Source organism: Podarcis pityusensis (genome assembly GCF_964106645.2).
Source record: "Podarcis pityusensis genome assembly, chromosome: 14".
NCBI classification, from domain to species: Eukaryota; Metazoa; Chordata; class Lepidosauria; order Squamata; family Lacertidae; genus Podarcis; species Podarcis pityusensis.
This window is the reverse complement of record NC_138039.1, coordinates 24,876,497-24,892,080: the sequence shown is the minus strand read 5'-3', so window position 1 is coordinate 24,892,080 and position 15,584 is coordinate 24,876,497. Positions and strand designations below refer to the sequence as shown.

At 52.7% G+C, this 15,584-nt stretch overlaps 2 protein-coding genes across 2 annotated transcripts; one reads left to right on the top strand and one right to left on the bottom strand.

The window, feature by feature from the left end:
- The first annotated feature begins 638 nt into the window (after positions 1–638).
- On the top strand, positions 639–12,283 carry PLK1 (polo like kinase 1). Its single transcript, XM_080981575.1, has 10 exons — positions 639–1,275; positions 3,075–3,243; positions 4,750–4,894; positions 5,552–5,645; positions 6,598–6,817; positions 7,711–7,869; positions 7,996–8,073; positions 9,138–9,292; positions 9,895–10,077; positions 11,518–12,283. Exons 1-10 carry the CDS (start codon positions 874–876, stop codon positions 11,722–11,724), a joined length of 1,812 nt encoding a protein of 603 aa, XP_080837701.1. The 5' UTR covers positions 639–873; the 3' UTR covers positions 11,725–12,283.
- A 1,756-nt stretch (positions 12,284–14,039) lies between these two features.
- LOC308463396 (ras-related protein Rap-2c-like) lies at positions 14,040–15,474 on the bottom strand. The gene has a single exon (XM_080981748.1). The coding sequence runs from the start codon at positions 15,465–15,467 to the stop codon at positions 14,820–14,822; it is 648 nt and encodes a 215-aa protein (XP_080837874.1). The 5' UTR covers positions 15,468–15,474; the 3' UTR covers positions 14,040–14,819.
- Positions 15,475–15,584: the final 110 nt, after the last annotated feature.

The window sequence follows — 15,584 nt, the reverse complement described above, 5'->3', positions numbered from 1 at the left end:
TTATATATATAATTATATATAAATATATTTCTATAATAGAGCGCTCTTTAGGGCCATAAAATTATAAACAAGGGACAAATGTATGGACGCTGAAATCAGTTTAGTATGTTAGTTTGCCTCTTGTCCTTTAATGTTAACATTTCCAGCCCGGCTCACGACAACAGAGAGATCGATAGCAATAAGTTCAAAACCTCAACCGCCAATACAACAACGGCTGAAAAGCCAAGAAGGCGACGCCATTCTAGGCGAAGACGTGAGCAAGCACTTGGCGGAGAGCCTCGACTCGCTCTGCGGGGCCTGGGAGAGGCTCTCCAAAAAAATCCTACGCCTGCAGCCCGGCCCGCTCCATTGCATTGCACCGCAGCGCCCGACGGGGGTCCCCAGCAAAGACCTACGACGGAACTTGGAAGCGCTTCCTTCCGCATGTTTACTCGGGAGTAAAGCTGCGTTAGACGGGTCGGACTCCCACGGATGCGCGCAGCACCACCAGCAGCTTTGCGCAAACCGCACTGGGCGGCTGCGCTGGCGCCGCTTTGCCCGCTGCTGTCGGGGCGGGGCTGGGACGGTGACGGCCTCCCGGTCCCGCTAGCTCCCTCCCTCGCGGGCTCCGGTTCCCGTCGTGCTCCGCGGCGCTGGAGGCGGGTTGGAGTTTAAATCCTGCCGGCCAATGAGGAGCGCGCTCGGGGCTCCGTAACGCTCCGGCTCTAGGTTTGAAATTGGTGCAGCCACCGAGCAGAAGCCGTCGGCCGGGTCGCTGTGGCTGCTACTGCTCATCGCTGTCACGGAGCCACGCCGCCGCCATCCTCACCCTCAGGCCCAACGGGACCGCAGCGCAAGGAGCCTCGGGAGCAGCATCCGAGGAAGGCGTCGGGGATGAGCGCGGCGGTGCCCAGCAGAGGGTCCCGCCCGGGGGCGTCGGCGGCGCCTAGCGGTGGTGCCGGGGGGAGCCGGGCGTCTTCCACGGCGTTGAAGGAGAGCAAGGCCATCCCGGAGGTGCTGCTGGACCCGCGGAGCCGCCGGCGGTACATGCTGGGGCGCTTCCTGGGCAAGGGCGGCTTCGCAAAATGCTACGAGATCACGGACGTGGAGAGCCAGGAGGTCTTCGCGGGCAAGATCGTGCCCAAGTCGCTGCTGCTGAAGGCGCCGCAGAAGGAGAAGATGTCCATGGAGATCGCCATCCACCGCAGCCTCCACCACCGCCACGTGGTCGGCTTCCACGGCTTCTTCGAGGACGCCAACTTCGTCTTTGTAGTTCTCGAGCTCTGCCGGCGGAGGGTGAGGACCCTGGAAGGGGGAGGGCGCGCAAAGGGCGGCGGCCGCGGCGGGCTCGGGGTTCGCTGTTCGACGGGGCTGCCGGAGGGGCGCTGCAGAGCCCCGGGCTGGGGAGGGTGGGCTTGAAGGAACCGACCCTCTGAGCCCCTGGCTAGGCAGGCCTGGGAACTGCCAGGCCGTAGCCATAGCTTCGGTTTGGCAAGGGGAGGGCGTGGATCCGGTTCCCCAGGCGACGGCCTCTCGGTGGGGTAGGGTGGGCACCTTTGTTGGCCGCGTTCCCAAGCGACTGGATGTGTCGTTCCAAGTCGCTGTTTTCGGCACTTAGGGGATAATTCAAGCCGTCTCTGAGCATCTGCAGAGTACCTTCCCCGTAATCGCTCACCACAACCAGCCCTCATCAAACAACAACCAGGCTAGGTGGTCCTTCTCCTTAAGTCTTGGCATATCTGCTTTGTAGGAAGGTTCCCTCACTCCAGAAATGGAGGGTTCTATCAATTGCCTTTGACTTAAGTTCAGCTGCTGCTGTCATCTCCCTCCTAAGTTAAACTTATCTGGGGTTATTGGTTTGTTTTATCATGTATTTTGTGTCCTCATCTTGTATTTCTGTGTTGTGAACAGCCCTGTGACCTTTGGATGAAGGGTGGTATACAAATTAAATAAACTGAATAAAGGAAGGCTTGAACCCTTCATCACTCTCTCATCCCTGGCTATGGAATGAGATGACTGGTTTTGAAGAGCCTCACTGAGATCTGGGAAGTTGAGCAATACATGAAAGCACCAGAGTTTAGCTGTCAGCTTTTAGCTGGGAAAGATGACCTTGGTGCCTTAGGGGTGATGAAACTGTTAAAGTTATGGTCCACATTTTAAAGGTCCCAGAAACTGCCTGTAGTCTACCTGTCACCTGTGAACCCCTCTTGCCCGTTGGCTGAGCTGTGGCGATCCTAAAATCATAGAATTGTAGAGTTGGAAGGGATCCCGAGGGTCATCTAGTCCAACTCCCTGCAATGCAGGAATCTTAACAAAAAAGCTGGGAATGTTTGCAGACCTTGACTTAAAAGCAGGGAGGTTGGTATACCACACAGCTGTTGTGACAGGCACCAAAGGCTGGTGTAAATAGGGAAGCAACATCACATAGGACCCACCCGGAGATGGCAGGAACCCCTGCTGTGAGGTGGAATATGGAGCAGGGAAAGGAGGTTTCAAGTGGGCCAGAGGTCGACAGAAGTAGACTGTGGGCAGAGAAGGTAATATTGGCATCCTTGCATTTGCCTGCCAGTCAAAACATCAGAAGAGACCCCGCGGCAGAAAGCTGGTGCGTTGTGGTGTTTAGAGTGTCAGACAAGGACCTTGGAGAGCAGGGTTCAAATCCTTACACAGCCATCAAGTGCACTGGGTGTGACCTTGGGCCAGTTGCTACATGTCAACACCTTGCTAAAATCAGTGCTTTGAAAAGCACACTCCACTCTGGTGCCCTGGCCAAACTTTCCAGGGGTGGCGAGAGAGTTGCTGTGAACTGCATCATATTCCATTCCAGCCCCACACTTATTTGTAGGGAGGGGGCTGTCTGTCACTCACTGGACAGAGCTTCCTTGGCATCTCCACGTAGGGCTGGGAATGCCCCCTGCCTGAAACCTTGGAAAGCCGTGGCCTTGTCTGACTCTGTATAGAAAGCGCTGATCTAAATGGACCTGCAGTCTGACGGTCTTCTAATGCGACTTCCTGGAGAGGAGCTCCTGCCCACCTTGGTCAGTCCAGTGACTATCTCCTTAAGGTGATTTCTCTTTCCTCCTCCCTCTCCAAAGTCTCTTCTGGAGCTGCACAAGCGACGGAAAGCGCTGACGGAACCCGAAGCTCGCTACTACCTGCGGCAGATCATCCAGGGCTGCCAGTACCTTCACAGTAACCGGGTCATCCACCGTGACCTCAAGTTGGGCAACCTGTTCCTTAATGATGACATGGAGGTGAAGATAGGTAAGGGGTTTGTGCAGGGTGGGGGGCCTGGGAATTATATGGCCATGGGCTCACTGCCTGGGGAGGGAGGTTTCCTATCGTGCTGCATGTGGAGGGGAAAGAGAGCTTAAGCAGCTTGGACACGAAAGAATTAGATGCCAGCTAGTGCACCAGAACACCTTTGTTTTTGTTCATTTAGCTTGGATGAGGTTCTTACAATCTGATGGTGTAATCTAGGAATTTTAGTGGACTTTATCTGGCTTCAAAATGTAGGGTTGACATATTTTTAAAAGTAAGCCAGGACACCCCTGTTGTTGAGTTGTTTTTGTTGTTTTTTTAACAAAAACGCCAAAAAACCCCAGTGATTTTTCAATTGACTTCCCTAAGATCCAGGACAAAGTGCTGCCTTTTGGAAATTCCCCCTGTTATGTACTGAAGTTCTCACCCTGGGCCAGGAGGGGGATACAGTAGATAGTTATTCAAATGAAGGATCGAAAAGTGACGTTCAGTGATTGGATAGTTTTGTATGCAAATGAAGGATCGAAAAGTGATGTTCAGTGATTGGATAGTTTTAGAACGTTGCAACAGTTACAATTGTTCTGTAGCTCTATATAAGCAGGCTGACTGAGCTCCTCAGTTTAGTTCTGTTCCAGCTTACAAAATAAAGAGCTGCTTTGGAGAAATCGCTGTGTCGTCTGCTATGTCAACCCACAACTTAACACCCCCCAGATGTCAATTCCACCTTGAAATCCCGGTAATGTCCGGACGTATGGCAGCCCTACTCCAAATGTGTATATTTGCCTTCTATTGCATTATTTCCCAGGCTGTATGAGTGCTTCTTGGGATGGGACAACTGTCCGCTTTCTACCTGTTTGAACTGAATGACTCTTATTCTTACTCATTTATTACCCACTCATCACCCAAAGGTCTCAGGGTGGGTTTCGGCATTCAAAGCAATATTTAAAAAAAGAATTAAACAGCTTACAACCATATGTTAGGAACCATCAGTATTGTGGAATGGTACTTTCCCCAAAGTGCTGCTTGGGTGCAGAGCATGCGCCCCGTACCAAGAGGTGTGACATCTTCTGAAAACCTTGTTTCCTTCTCCCTGTATTTTGAGTTAGGCTGAGGGCTGTAGGTTCCCCATCCATCTTCTCGTGCTTCCAAACTCCCATCAAAGGGCACTAAAAGGAAGCAGACAGCAATTCACAATTCTCCCCTTGCCAGGTTGTGGGAGTGGATTGGAGCATAAAAATATTTATACTGTACCTCTTGAAGTAGCAAATCTGCCTTAAAACAGCACTCTGCTCACTGCAAAAAAGAAAACCTATCCTGTGAGAGTTCTCCTTGCCAGTGTTCCCCAAACCTTCCAATGTGAAGTGTGTTTGTGTTAAAAATTCCCTGCCCTTTCTTGGGCCTTTACATCTCTGACTGCCTCTGAAAAGGAAGCTACTTAATGCTTCTGTTTGGGGCTCCTCTGGCGTAGCCTTGACCAAGGAAGCCTCTGTATTCCTCCTGTTTGTCCAGGGGACTTTGGCTTAGCCACCAAGGTGGAGTATGATGGCGAGCGGAAGAAGACCCTGTGCGGGACGCCCAACTACATCGCCCCAGAGGTGCTGGGCAAGAAGGGACACAGCTTCGAAGTGGATGTCTGGTCCCTCGGCTGCATCATGTACGTTTTGCTGTGTAAGACTTGAGTGGATCTAATGGACACCAGGGGTTTTCCTCATCAATGCTGGTGGGAAATCAGTAAAGGGGAAGTTGGGGTAATGAAGTCAGGGGGTGTTAGAACTTCCAGTCTTTCTCTTCCCTCCACAAGTTGGATAAAAATGTGGTGTCCCGTCCCCCTAAAACACTTCCAGTTTCCTTTCCAGGGGTGCCTCTCACGGGGGAGGGACTTTTCAGGGATGTGCCTGGTTGTATCACTTGTTCTAGGTGGGGATGACTGCCCAGGACAAATACCTTTGGTGTCTTTGCCTAACATGGGAATACTCGCCCCAAACATCCTGAGAACATCAGCTGGGGTGGGGGGAGGCTGGTTTAGGCACAGCCTGTCTCTGTTCCCCTCTGCACAAACTGGAAGGAAGCGGGGAGATTCTTATGTTCTGCTCCCTCCATCCCCACCTTGGATGTGCTGGGAAGGGGTGAGAAGCAGGGTGGGTCATGCTCTGTGCATTTTGAGGAACAAGAGTTTCAGTGGTGTAAACATGGCTTGTTCCACGAAAGAGGGAGAGAAAGAATATTTGGGTGGGCAGTGGGCTCTCTAGCGTTCCTCTCCACCCCCAGCACCCACAGTTGATGGATTTCCATATATGGTCTCTCCTTGCAGGTACACTCTCCTGGTTGGGAAGCCCCCCTTCGAAACCTCCTGTCTGAAAGAAACGTACATCCGAATTAAGAACAACGAGTACACCATTCCATCGGTACAGCCTTCCCTGGATACGGGAGAGCCTGGAGTTGGGTGGGGTGGGGTCAGAAGTGGGCACCCCTTAACTCCTGGAAGTGGAGTTGGCAGCAACTGGGAGGGGGATTTTCATTCAAATTTCTTAAGCTGAGTCGTTTTGAGGGCTCAAGGTGGGGTGAATTTGGGGAAAACAATTGAGTCTGCACAAAACACAGAACTGAAGCTGCCCCCAAAGCAGTTTAGGGTTATGTCTACACAGCAGAATTCCATTTAATGAACAGAACAACATCTCTAATGAGCCAAAGTTTCCCCAGTGCTCATTATAAGCTAAAGAGAAGAAGAACACAGTAGTGAATTACTTGGGTCTCTTTTTCCCCCACTGCCGCCTCAACCTCCTACTTTTTGCAGTCCCCACCCACCCAAATTTAGCCATGGTTGCTTGCTTCCTCTCTCCACCCTCCATTTACCTTATCACAAGATTTGAGTACCGTTGAATAACCCCAGAAAGAAAGCCCTGCCCATATGGAACCTAGAACCTGGCCTTGTGCTCTGGGTGAGAGCATAAGAAGTGCCTGCTCATTTAGGCCAAATAGGGCTGAATCTAGTCCAGCATTCTCTTCTCAAAGTGACCACCCAGATGCCCGTTATGGGAAATGTTCAAGCAGGATCTGATCCCAAGAGCCCTCTCCCCTGCTGTGGTTTCCAGCAACTGGCATTCAGAAGCATTGCTGCCTTCAACTGTGGTGGCAGAGTATAGCCATCCTGGCAAGTAGTCATTAATAGCCTTCTCCAGGAATTTGCCCAATCCTCATTTCCTGCGGGAGTGAGTTTCATAGTTTAGCCGCATGCTGTGTAAAGCAGGACATTTTAGCAGCTCAGGCCCTGTTTAGAGCTCATGGTTGTGGGGTTGGTGCGCCTGCCTGTGTCTTGTGTTCGTTCCATTTCCCAACGCTACTCTTCCTCCTTTCCAGCACATCAACCCCATAGCTGCTACCCTCATCCAGAAAATGTTACGGTCCGACCCGGCTGCCCGCCCCACCATTGATGAGCTGCTGACCGATGAGTTCTTCACCACGGGCTACATCCCATCACGGCTGCCCACCACTTGCCTCACGATACCCCCTAGGTTTTCTCTGGCCCCCAGCGGGTTTGATGCCAGCTTGAGGAAGCCTCTCACAGTGGTCAACAAAGGTGAGGGAGTGAGCGGGGGAAGGCTTGGCTGCGCTTGCAGCCCAGGTAGTAACTTAATAAGGGGGCAGGGGGAGGAGTGATACAACAACACTTAGAATGTTCCATAAGACTCACCAATAGACAAGGAAAGTGCCTGTACAGTTGTACCTTGGATCCCGAACGCCTTGGAACTCGGATGTTTCGGCTCCCGAATGCCGCAAACCTGGAAGTGATTGTGTTCCTGTTTGCGAACATTCTTTTGGAACCCGAACATTTGAGAGAGCTTCCACGGCTTCTGATTGGCTGCAGGAAGCCAATCAGAAACTGCAATTTGGTTTTTGAACATTTTAGAAGTCGAGTGGACTTCCGCAACGGATTCCGTTTGACTTCCAAGGTACAACTGTATTTATTTATTTCATGAAATGTATACACTGCTTGCTTGTGAAAAAACAACCCCAACCTCAAAGCAGTGTACAAAAAATGGTATAACAATAAGATTATCACTAAGAACAATTAGCAACAATAATTTAAGACTTAAGATAAAATAATAACGGGCTGAAAACGGATTAAAGCTCGCACCAACTTTCTAAACATCTGGGCCAATGAGAATGGTTTTTAGCAGGCATCTTACAGCGAAGATGCCTGCTTGATCTCAGCAGGCAAGGAGCTTCATAATGCAAGTGCCGCCACACTAAAAGATTGAATACTTACACCTGCGGAAGGGGCATAATGTGGCACCTGTAGCTGTGCCAGTTCTGCCAGCGAAACCCAGGCAAAATGGAGTAAGCCGAACTTGTGGGAAAGGTGTGTGGGTCTGGCTGAGGCTGCACAGGGTGTGATCTCCAACTGGGAAGCTGAGCTCCATGAGCCAAGAGTGGAACAAGGCAGCATGCCTCTCTCTCTTTCCTACACAGGACCAGAGAGCCCTGCGCTGGAGAAGGTGCCCGAGAAGGAAGAAGAGGTGGCCCTGCGGGAGCCCAGGAGTCCTGTGGACAGCCACTTGGCTGATCTCCTGCAGCAGCTGACACTGGTCAATGGGTCCAATCCCGCAGAAAGAGTACCCATCAGACAAGGTGTGGGGTGTGTGTGTGTGTGTGTGTGTGTGTGTGTGTGTGTGTGTGTCTTTTATCTGAGCTTGCCTGCGGGCTTCACTCCCTCTTCCTTAACCTCCATTTGGTAACCACAATTCTTTTTTTCAGAGGAGGCTGAGGACCCAGCCTGCATCCCCATCTTCTGGGTCAGCAAATGGGTGGACTACTCGGATAAGTACGGCCTAGGTGGGTAGTCGACTGGGCACAGCAGCTGTTGGGGGGTGGGGAGTGCACTTTGGGAAACAGGGCCATGAGGCAAAGTGAAGCAGTTGCCTCAGGCGGCAGAACCAACCTCTGAAGAATGTGCTGCCCACCCCTCTCCAGCCTCCTTCTACTCCCTCTCTACCTTCAGCTCAGGGAGGCAGTTGCAAAGGAAGAGGTGGGGAGGGTATTTTATGTTTTGCCTCAAGTGGCAACACATCCCAAGTTGGTCCTGTTGGGAACAGACCAAAAACTCACCTATCAATGAGGCACGCCCATGTTCCAAGCTGCCACCCTTACACCTTCTTAATCATTAAAATTTTTATTTTCATGAGAACAAGAATAATAAGGGGGGGAGATACATGGAGGGCAGGGGACGGGGCGAGACACAATTTCAGGAACCGGGGAAGTCCGCAAGATAAAAGAAAGAGTTGCTGGTTCCCTTTATGATGCTAATGTGGTTTTTGTGGCTATACAGATTTTTTTTTGCATGACTTTTGCATGACTCAGATTAAAATGTTGGGGAAAATACCAAAAGTAACTGGGAGAATACCAAAAGAAGCCTTGACCCTAAATCCAGGGGTGGAACATCTGTCCAGAAATTAAGTGAGATGTTGGCAGGTGGAGCCGTTGGTCAGCGTTTATTCATTCATTTGGGTTCAAACCTTCCTCCCAAAGGAGCCCAGGGTGGCAGGTCTCACTAAGGGGCAGGAGCTTGCAATGAAATTGTGGAGATGTGATGTTCTTGTCTGTAGTGCCTGTGGTTAGTTGGTATGAAAGAGGAAACCTCGGAGCTCTGCTTCAAGCCCAAAACATCTGCCAAAGCATGACCATGGGGCCTCTGAGATCTGGTGGCATAGGGCGGTATACAAATCGATTGATTAACAGATTCAAAGCACCTGCTTTGCGGGCAGAGCCCCTGGCCACTCGGGTGGGAAAGAGTCTTGGGTTCTCTGTGGGAGACAGCTGAGACCACAGAAAGGCAAGATTCTCCTTGGTTTGAAATTAAGGCAGGTTTTGAGTGCTCCCCTCTGTTCTCCGCACCCCAGGCTACCAGCTGTGCGACAACAGCGTTGGGGTCCTCTTCAACGACTCAACCCGCCTGATTATGTACAACGACGGGGACAGCCTGCAGTACATTGAGCAAAATGGCTCCGAGTCTTACTTCAACGCACGTTCCTACCCAGAGGCTTTCAGCAAGAAGGTCAGTGACTCGAGCCTCATGGTGGCGGCTAAATTTGACCATGTGCAAAGTGCCCCTACCCTTGCCACTGAGCAGCTGCCTTTCTGTATCTGAGATGAAGGTGTGAGGGACTTCCGGCCATCACTCGGCCCCAGGGTATTTCTTTTCCTTGCAAAAGAAACCACCGTTTTCATTTTGGGAAAGGGCAGCATCTATGTGAGGTTGGGGGTCTGGTGGCAACAAGAGGGCTGTTGGCTCTTGCTGGCAATATCTGCAGCATAACCATCATAGCTTATAGCCATCAATAGCTCTCTCCTCCCTGAATTTGTCTAATCCTTTAGAGTCATCTAGGTTGTTGGTCATTTCCGTCTCCTGTGGCAGTGAGTTCCATAGTTTAACTATGCGCTGTGTGAAGAAGGACTTTCTTTTATACTATTCTGGTGTCTGTGTGGCCTAAGGGAGGGTTGAATTTAAATCCTGCTGGGCGGAGGATGCCGTTATGAGATCTGGGCTTCTGTTGCCAATAACCTTTTATCAAGCCTTGCTGGAACCTAGCTTTTTGAGGCCTGCCTCTGTTCCGCTGCTGTTTTGCTGACGTGGGCCCTTGTTTTTGTCTCCTGCAGATCACGCTGCTGAGCTACTTCCGCAACTACATGAGCGAGCACTTGCTGAAGGCGGGAGCCAACATCACCCCCCGAGAGGGAGACGAGCTGGCCCGCCTCCCCTACATGTGCTACTGGTTCCGCACTCGCAGTGCCATCATCCTGCACCTGAGCAATGGCACTGTGCAGATCAACTTCTTCCAGGTGACCTAACAGGAGCGGGGAAGCTCCCTCTCCCCACCCTGCCAGCCTGCATGTATTTGGGGGTGGGTTTTGAAGCTAGAACTTACCCTCCCCCCTCTAAAAGGGACAATCAATGGGTTCCTTAGGGAGGAAAGATGGGCTTAGAAGTTGAATTAATAATAATAATGGCTGGCTGGCTGTCCATGCTGTCAACTGGTTCAGCTTGGGGTGTCACAGGCATCTCTCCTTTAACAGGTTTAATGCTGCCCCCCCCCCCAATACTGTACCTAAAAGGACCCTGATGGATCTGGTCAATAGCCCATCTAGTCCAGCATCCTGTTCTCACAGTGGCCAACTAGGTGCCCCCCTTGGAAATCTGCAAGCATGACCCGAGCACAAGAGCCCTCTTTCCATCTGCGGTTTCCAGCAACTGGCATTCAGGAGCATTGCTGCCTCCAGCTGTGAAAGCAGAGCAGAGCCATCATAGCTAGTAGCCATTGATGGCGTAAAGGTGGAACTGAGAGCAGGCAAAGGAGAGGGACTGTGTGTGAGATGCCTCCAAGGGCACATAGGAGGATGCCCTGGCTTCTTCGCCTTTGTCTCTCTAAGGGGCAAGATTTGAGTCTCTTCCTACTCTAGTTCCTTTGGCTTCAGAACTCCTCTTGGGATTATGAAGCCGGCGTGTTTGTGGAACGCTGTTCTGGCTGCTTACAGCAAAGTGCAGGGAATCCTTTCAGCCCAGGGGCTGCATTCCATTCTGGGCAGCCTTCTAGGGGCCACATGTCAGTGGTGGGTGGGGCCAGAGGCAAAAGGGGGCAGAGCAACCAACACAAACTTCACCCTTGTGCAGCAGGCTAGATTTTGACCCCCTCCCTCCTCCATCCAGGTGAGCATGAGGCATGAAAAGAGTTGAAGGGTGCATCCCATCCAGGCGTATCTGAAGCTGGGCCAGTGATGAGGGTGGCTTGGGGAGAGTTCTGAGCACAAATGGAGGATTGCATGAAGGCCCTGGGCATGAAATTACCTGCCCTGGCTTAAATGGATCTAGAGCAGGGCTCCAGCTGCTTTTGGACTGCAATTCCCATCCTTGACCACTGGTCCTTCTAGCTAGGGATGATGGGAGTTGTAGTCCAAAAGCAGCTTGAGACCCAAGTATGGGAAACCTTGATCCAGATATTCCTTATATCGGGAATAGCCAGGTTTTTGTGGGCTCCAACTCCCACCCACCTCCCTCCTTGGCCAAGCTGATTCTGGGACCAACAGGAGTTGCGAAAGCCCAGAATAGTCATCATAGGCACCGCTGGTTTCCCAGCTTTGTCTTGTGTGCAGTTTTACAAACTGCTACCTCGCATTGCATTAATGCCACCATCCTAATCCCCTGTGGCTGCCTCTCAGAGCTGAAGGAGCCCAGCTGGTGCTAATTTGCCTCTTGCATGTATTTTCTCCATCCTCTGCCCACAGGACCACACCAAGGTCATCCTGTGCCCCTTGATGGCAGCCGTCACCTACATCAATGAGAAGCGGGAGTTCCGCACCTACAAGCTGAGCCTGATTGAGGAGTTTGGCTGCTGCAAGGAACTGGCCAGCCGCCTCCGCTATGCCCGCACCATGGTGGAGAAGCTGATGAACTCCAAGCAGGGCGTTCCCTGCCCCAAACCTTCTACCTAGCACCTGGCTGCTGTGGTTGTGCAGCAGCGAAGGACTCTCTTGCTGTCTCTTCCAGTTCCAATACCGTTAAGGGCTGCGGCATTCCTGCCTTCCCTTCCCAGCTGGGGTCACCTCTGCCTGGCTGTGTCCTGGCACAGGGGTCAGGCAAGGGAGTGGCTTCTAGTTGGGCGGTGCTCCTTACAGGGGGGCTAAATGCCCCCCCAGCCCAGCCTAGAAGACTCTTTATTTTTTAAAAAAAAACAACAACCAAGGATTTGTTTTCTCCCGATTCTGCTGGAGAAAAAGCCCCCATTTCTCCCTCCTCTCAGCCCAGCCCAGTGAGGCCTCTGGTGCAACTTAAGAGTTGGGGGTTTCGGTTACACCATGTGAGTTACTTGTACGTGGTCTGTCTGCTGAGCCTTCCTCTTGTGGGCACTCTCCCTCCTCTTCCTGCTGTAGTTAAACTGTCTGGCATTTTGTTCTTTGACTCTAAGCCACCAGACTTTTAAATATTGAAACTAAAGTCTACACCAACTAAACTTTTTGTACATTACTTAATAAAGAAGATTTTCTGGAAGCATTCAGCGGGGTCCTCCACACTGCCTTCTCCACCCTTGTAACTCTGAAAGGGTTCTTTGGCCACTTTTGCACATCACCCTCTAATAGAGTTGCAGGTCCCAAATCCTTGGCTGCCTTTACTCCCTGATGTTTCTTGCCTGGGGCTGCAAGTCTCCTTCCCCATAGAGAACAGGTTCCTAGGGGACATATTGAAATGGCTTCTGCTCTGCTGTAAGAAACTGTGGCCCCTTCGTGCCTTCTCTGCATGGACACATTGGGAGAAGTGGGCCAGGTCCCAAAATGACAAGCTCAGAGGATTGGGGCACTACCGAGCAAGAAAGGGTTAGTTCTCCTTTAGGTTCAGAAGAGCCACTTCTGCAACTCCTAGAGAGGAGACTCATTGGCTGCCTCTTCCCTTTTAACCTAACTAGGACTGCCCCACAGCTGAGCTCTCCCTCTCAGGTGAAAAACATCCACCAGCCCTTCACAGTTGTGATGCTAGACCTCTGGTCTCCAACTCTGCAGCATTATTCTTAGTTTTGGAGAGATTTAGCAGTGATTGTGCCTAAGCATCATCAGTGTTTCTTCTGCGAAATGGGTATCTTCAGTGCGCACAGCAATTTTAACAGTAAAAAGAATTAAAACTTGCCAACCTTTAACATAGGATGCTGATGCCATGCCTCAGGATGTTTCACAGAGCAAGTGTTGGATGCAAACATGAGGAAGATGACCTTTAATATTAGTTGCAGGGGAGGAAAAGCAGAAGGGAGCCGTTGCTTTCCTGCTGCCCTCCAGCTTATCTGAAGTGAAGCTCTTATCTGCTGCAGGCGGCAAAGCTGTAAGGTGCTGGCACCAAAGATGCACCTCTTTGCCCTGGACCAGGTATGGGGAAACCGTGGCCTTCCAGATGTTGAACTACAGCTCCCAGCAGCCTTAGAAAGCATGCCCCCAAGGATCATGGGAGTTGTGGTTCAACATCACCTGCAGGGCCAAAGGTGTACCCCCCCCCCCCATGTAGTGAGAAGGCCAGAGCATCCTGAGCAAAGGAGCTTTGAACAGCTGTGATGTGGTTAGCCTCCTACTGGATGCTTGAGGAGAGGTTGCAGCAGCCCCGTATTAGCACCTCATGTTGCTGCCCGAGGACACACACCTGCCTTGAAGGTGACTGGGCTGGCAAATGGCAGCATACATTTAAAGTGATGATATTACAGAAGGCAAAGAATCCCGGGAGCTGTGATTTGTTAATGGTACTGGGGATTGTTAGGAGACCCCTGCTCCTTGAACTACAATTGACAATCCCTCTTCTCTGCAAACTGGGAACTGTGGGCCTATGGGGGGAGGGTCTGCTAATGTTTCAGATTTAATATGCCATTCGGGCTGAATGTCCTAGAATAAAGGTCAGTCTCATGCCACGCCTCCTAACAGCAATTTTCACAAACCTGCTGCCCTCCAAAGGTCCTTTCAGCTCAGTATTGTCTACACCAGGCACCCCAAAACTCAGCCCTCCAGCTGTTTTGGGACTACAGTTCCCATCATCCCTGACCACTGGTCCTGTTAGCTAGGGATCATGGGAGTTGTAGTCCCAAAACAGCTGGAGGGCCAAGTTTGGGGGTGCTTGGTCTACAATGACTCGCAGCATTGGCTTTCTGGGGTTTCAGGCACTGAGGACTGAACCTGGGACCTTCTGATCTGTTCCTGAGCTGGCCTCTCTGTGGCCCCCCACCCCCAGCTCCTGACTCTAATGGCCCACCCACTTGCTTCACCACAGCACTATGAAACAAGGGAGTAACAGTTTATTCTCCAAAACAGGATGACATACTGTATTAAAAACAAGTCACATTCCTTCAAGTTCAGAACGATCTTTAAATAAACAAGCACAGGTGCAAGCACTCTGTCCCGCCAACCCAAACTCCATCCTAATGGATCAGCCCCCAGCCAGGAATGCTGTTAAGGTACAGCAGTAAGTACTGTTTCCACCCTACACAAGTCAAGAACAGGCAAGTGGACAATGCCTTGGAAACAGCCAGCTGGAACTGAGTGCCAGGCACCCAGGTTTCCTGCAGAAGTCCGGCCTCCGGAGTCTCCTGTTGGGCTCTGTCCGAGGCCTGGCTTCTGGAAGAGAGCGCCCCCACCCGGTTGCCAAGAGCAGGCTCGGCAGAGTCCATGTCCTGGAACGGGCCACCTCGAGGGCCAGGAAGCTTGGCACAAAGGGGTGTGTCCTTCCCTCGAGCCGAAACTCTTGCGCTCCGAGACCCAAGTGGCAAGTGGGGGCAAGTGCGCAGTCCGCCGCGGGGGCACCAGATGCAAAACAAGGGCACTTGCTTCTGTCGTCCCGCCGGGTTGGACGTGTGTGTCTCTTTTGGGACTCGATTCCCTAGCCTCAACCCACCGGGGAGAGGCGTCTCTGCATGGCTCGCTACTCCGGAGAGGCAAACGCGCTCCGTTTCTTCCTCCTGCTTCACTCGTGCTCGACGACATTCGCTTCCTCGGCCGCCCCGTCGGCTGCCTACGATGAAAGGGGCGCCGCAGCGGCCGCTGGGCTTCCTCCGACGCTCCGGCTAGCAAATAGCGCAGTTGGGGCTCTTGCTCGGGCGTCGCCGCGTGGACGCCGTCGGCTCCTTGGCCAGCGGGTCGGGGATGGAGCGGCGCCGGAGGGCCGGACTGAGGCGCCCGCTGAGCACGTCGACTTGGCCCAGCAGCTCCTGGAAGAGCCCGACCACGTTGCAGCCCTGCTTGGCTGACGCCTCGACGTGGCGAGCGCCCCACTCGCGCTGCACTGTGGCGGCGGCCAGGCGGTCGCTGTTGCCCGCGGCCGGGCCCAAGTCGGACTTGTTGGCGACCACCACGAGGCGGACCGGGGCGCCGGGCTTGGCTTCCAGGATCTCATCGCGCAGCCGCTGCAGCTCCTCGAAGGAGCCCGGCTCGTGGGGCGAGTAGACGAGGGCGAAGACGTCGCCGTGTTGGATGCAGAGGCGGCGCATGGCCGGGAAGCTGTAGCTGCCGCTCGTGTCCAGCAGCTCCAGGCGGAGGCGCAGCGCCGGGCCCGGTGGCTCCAGGTCCAACTCCAGTACGTGCAGTTCCTCCACGGTGCGACGGTGGCGGGCCTCGAAGGCGTCGTGCAGGAAGCGGCGGATCAGCGCCGTCTTACCCACGCCCGCTGCGCCCAAGAACACCAAGCGCACCCGAGCCTCTGGCTTTAGCGACATCGTGGAGCTGTTTATCTCTGGTCGGTCCGCTACGACGGGGCGGCCGCTTTATCTGCTGAGGCTGCAGCCCGCGGCCAATCGAACAGCCGGAGGAGGGGCTCAGGCGGGCCGGTCTGC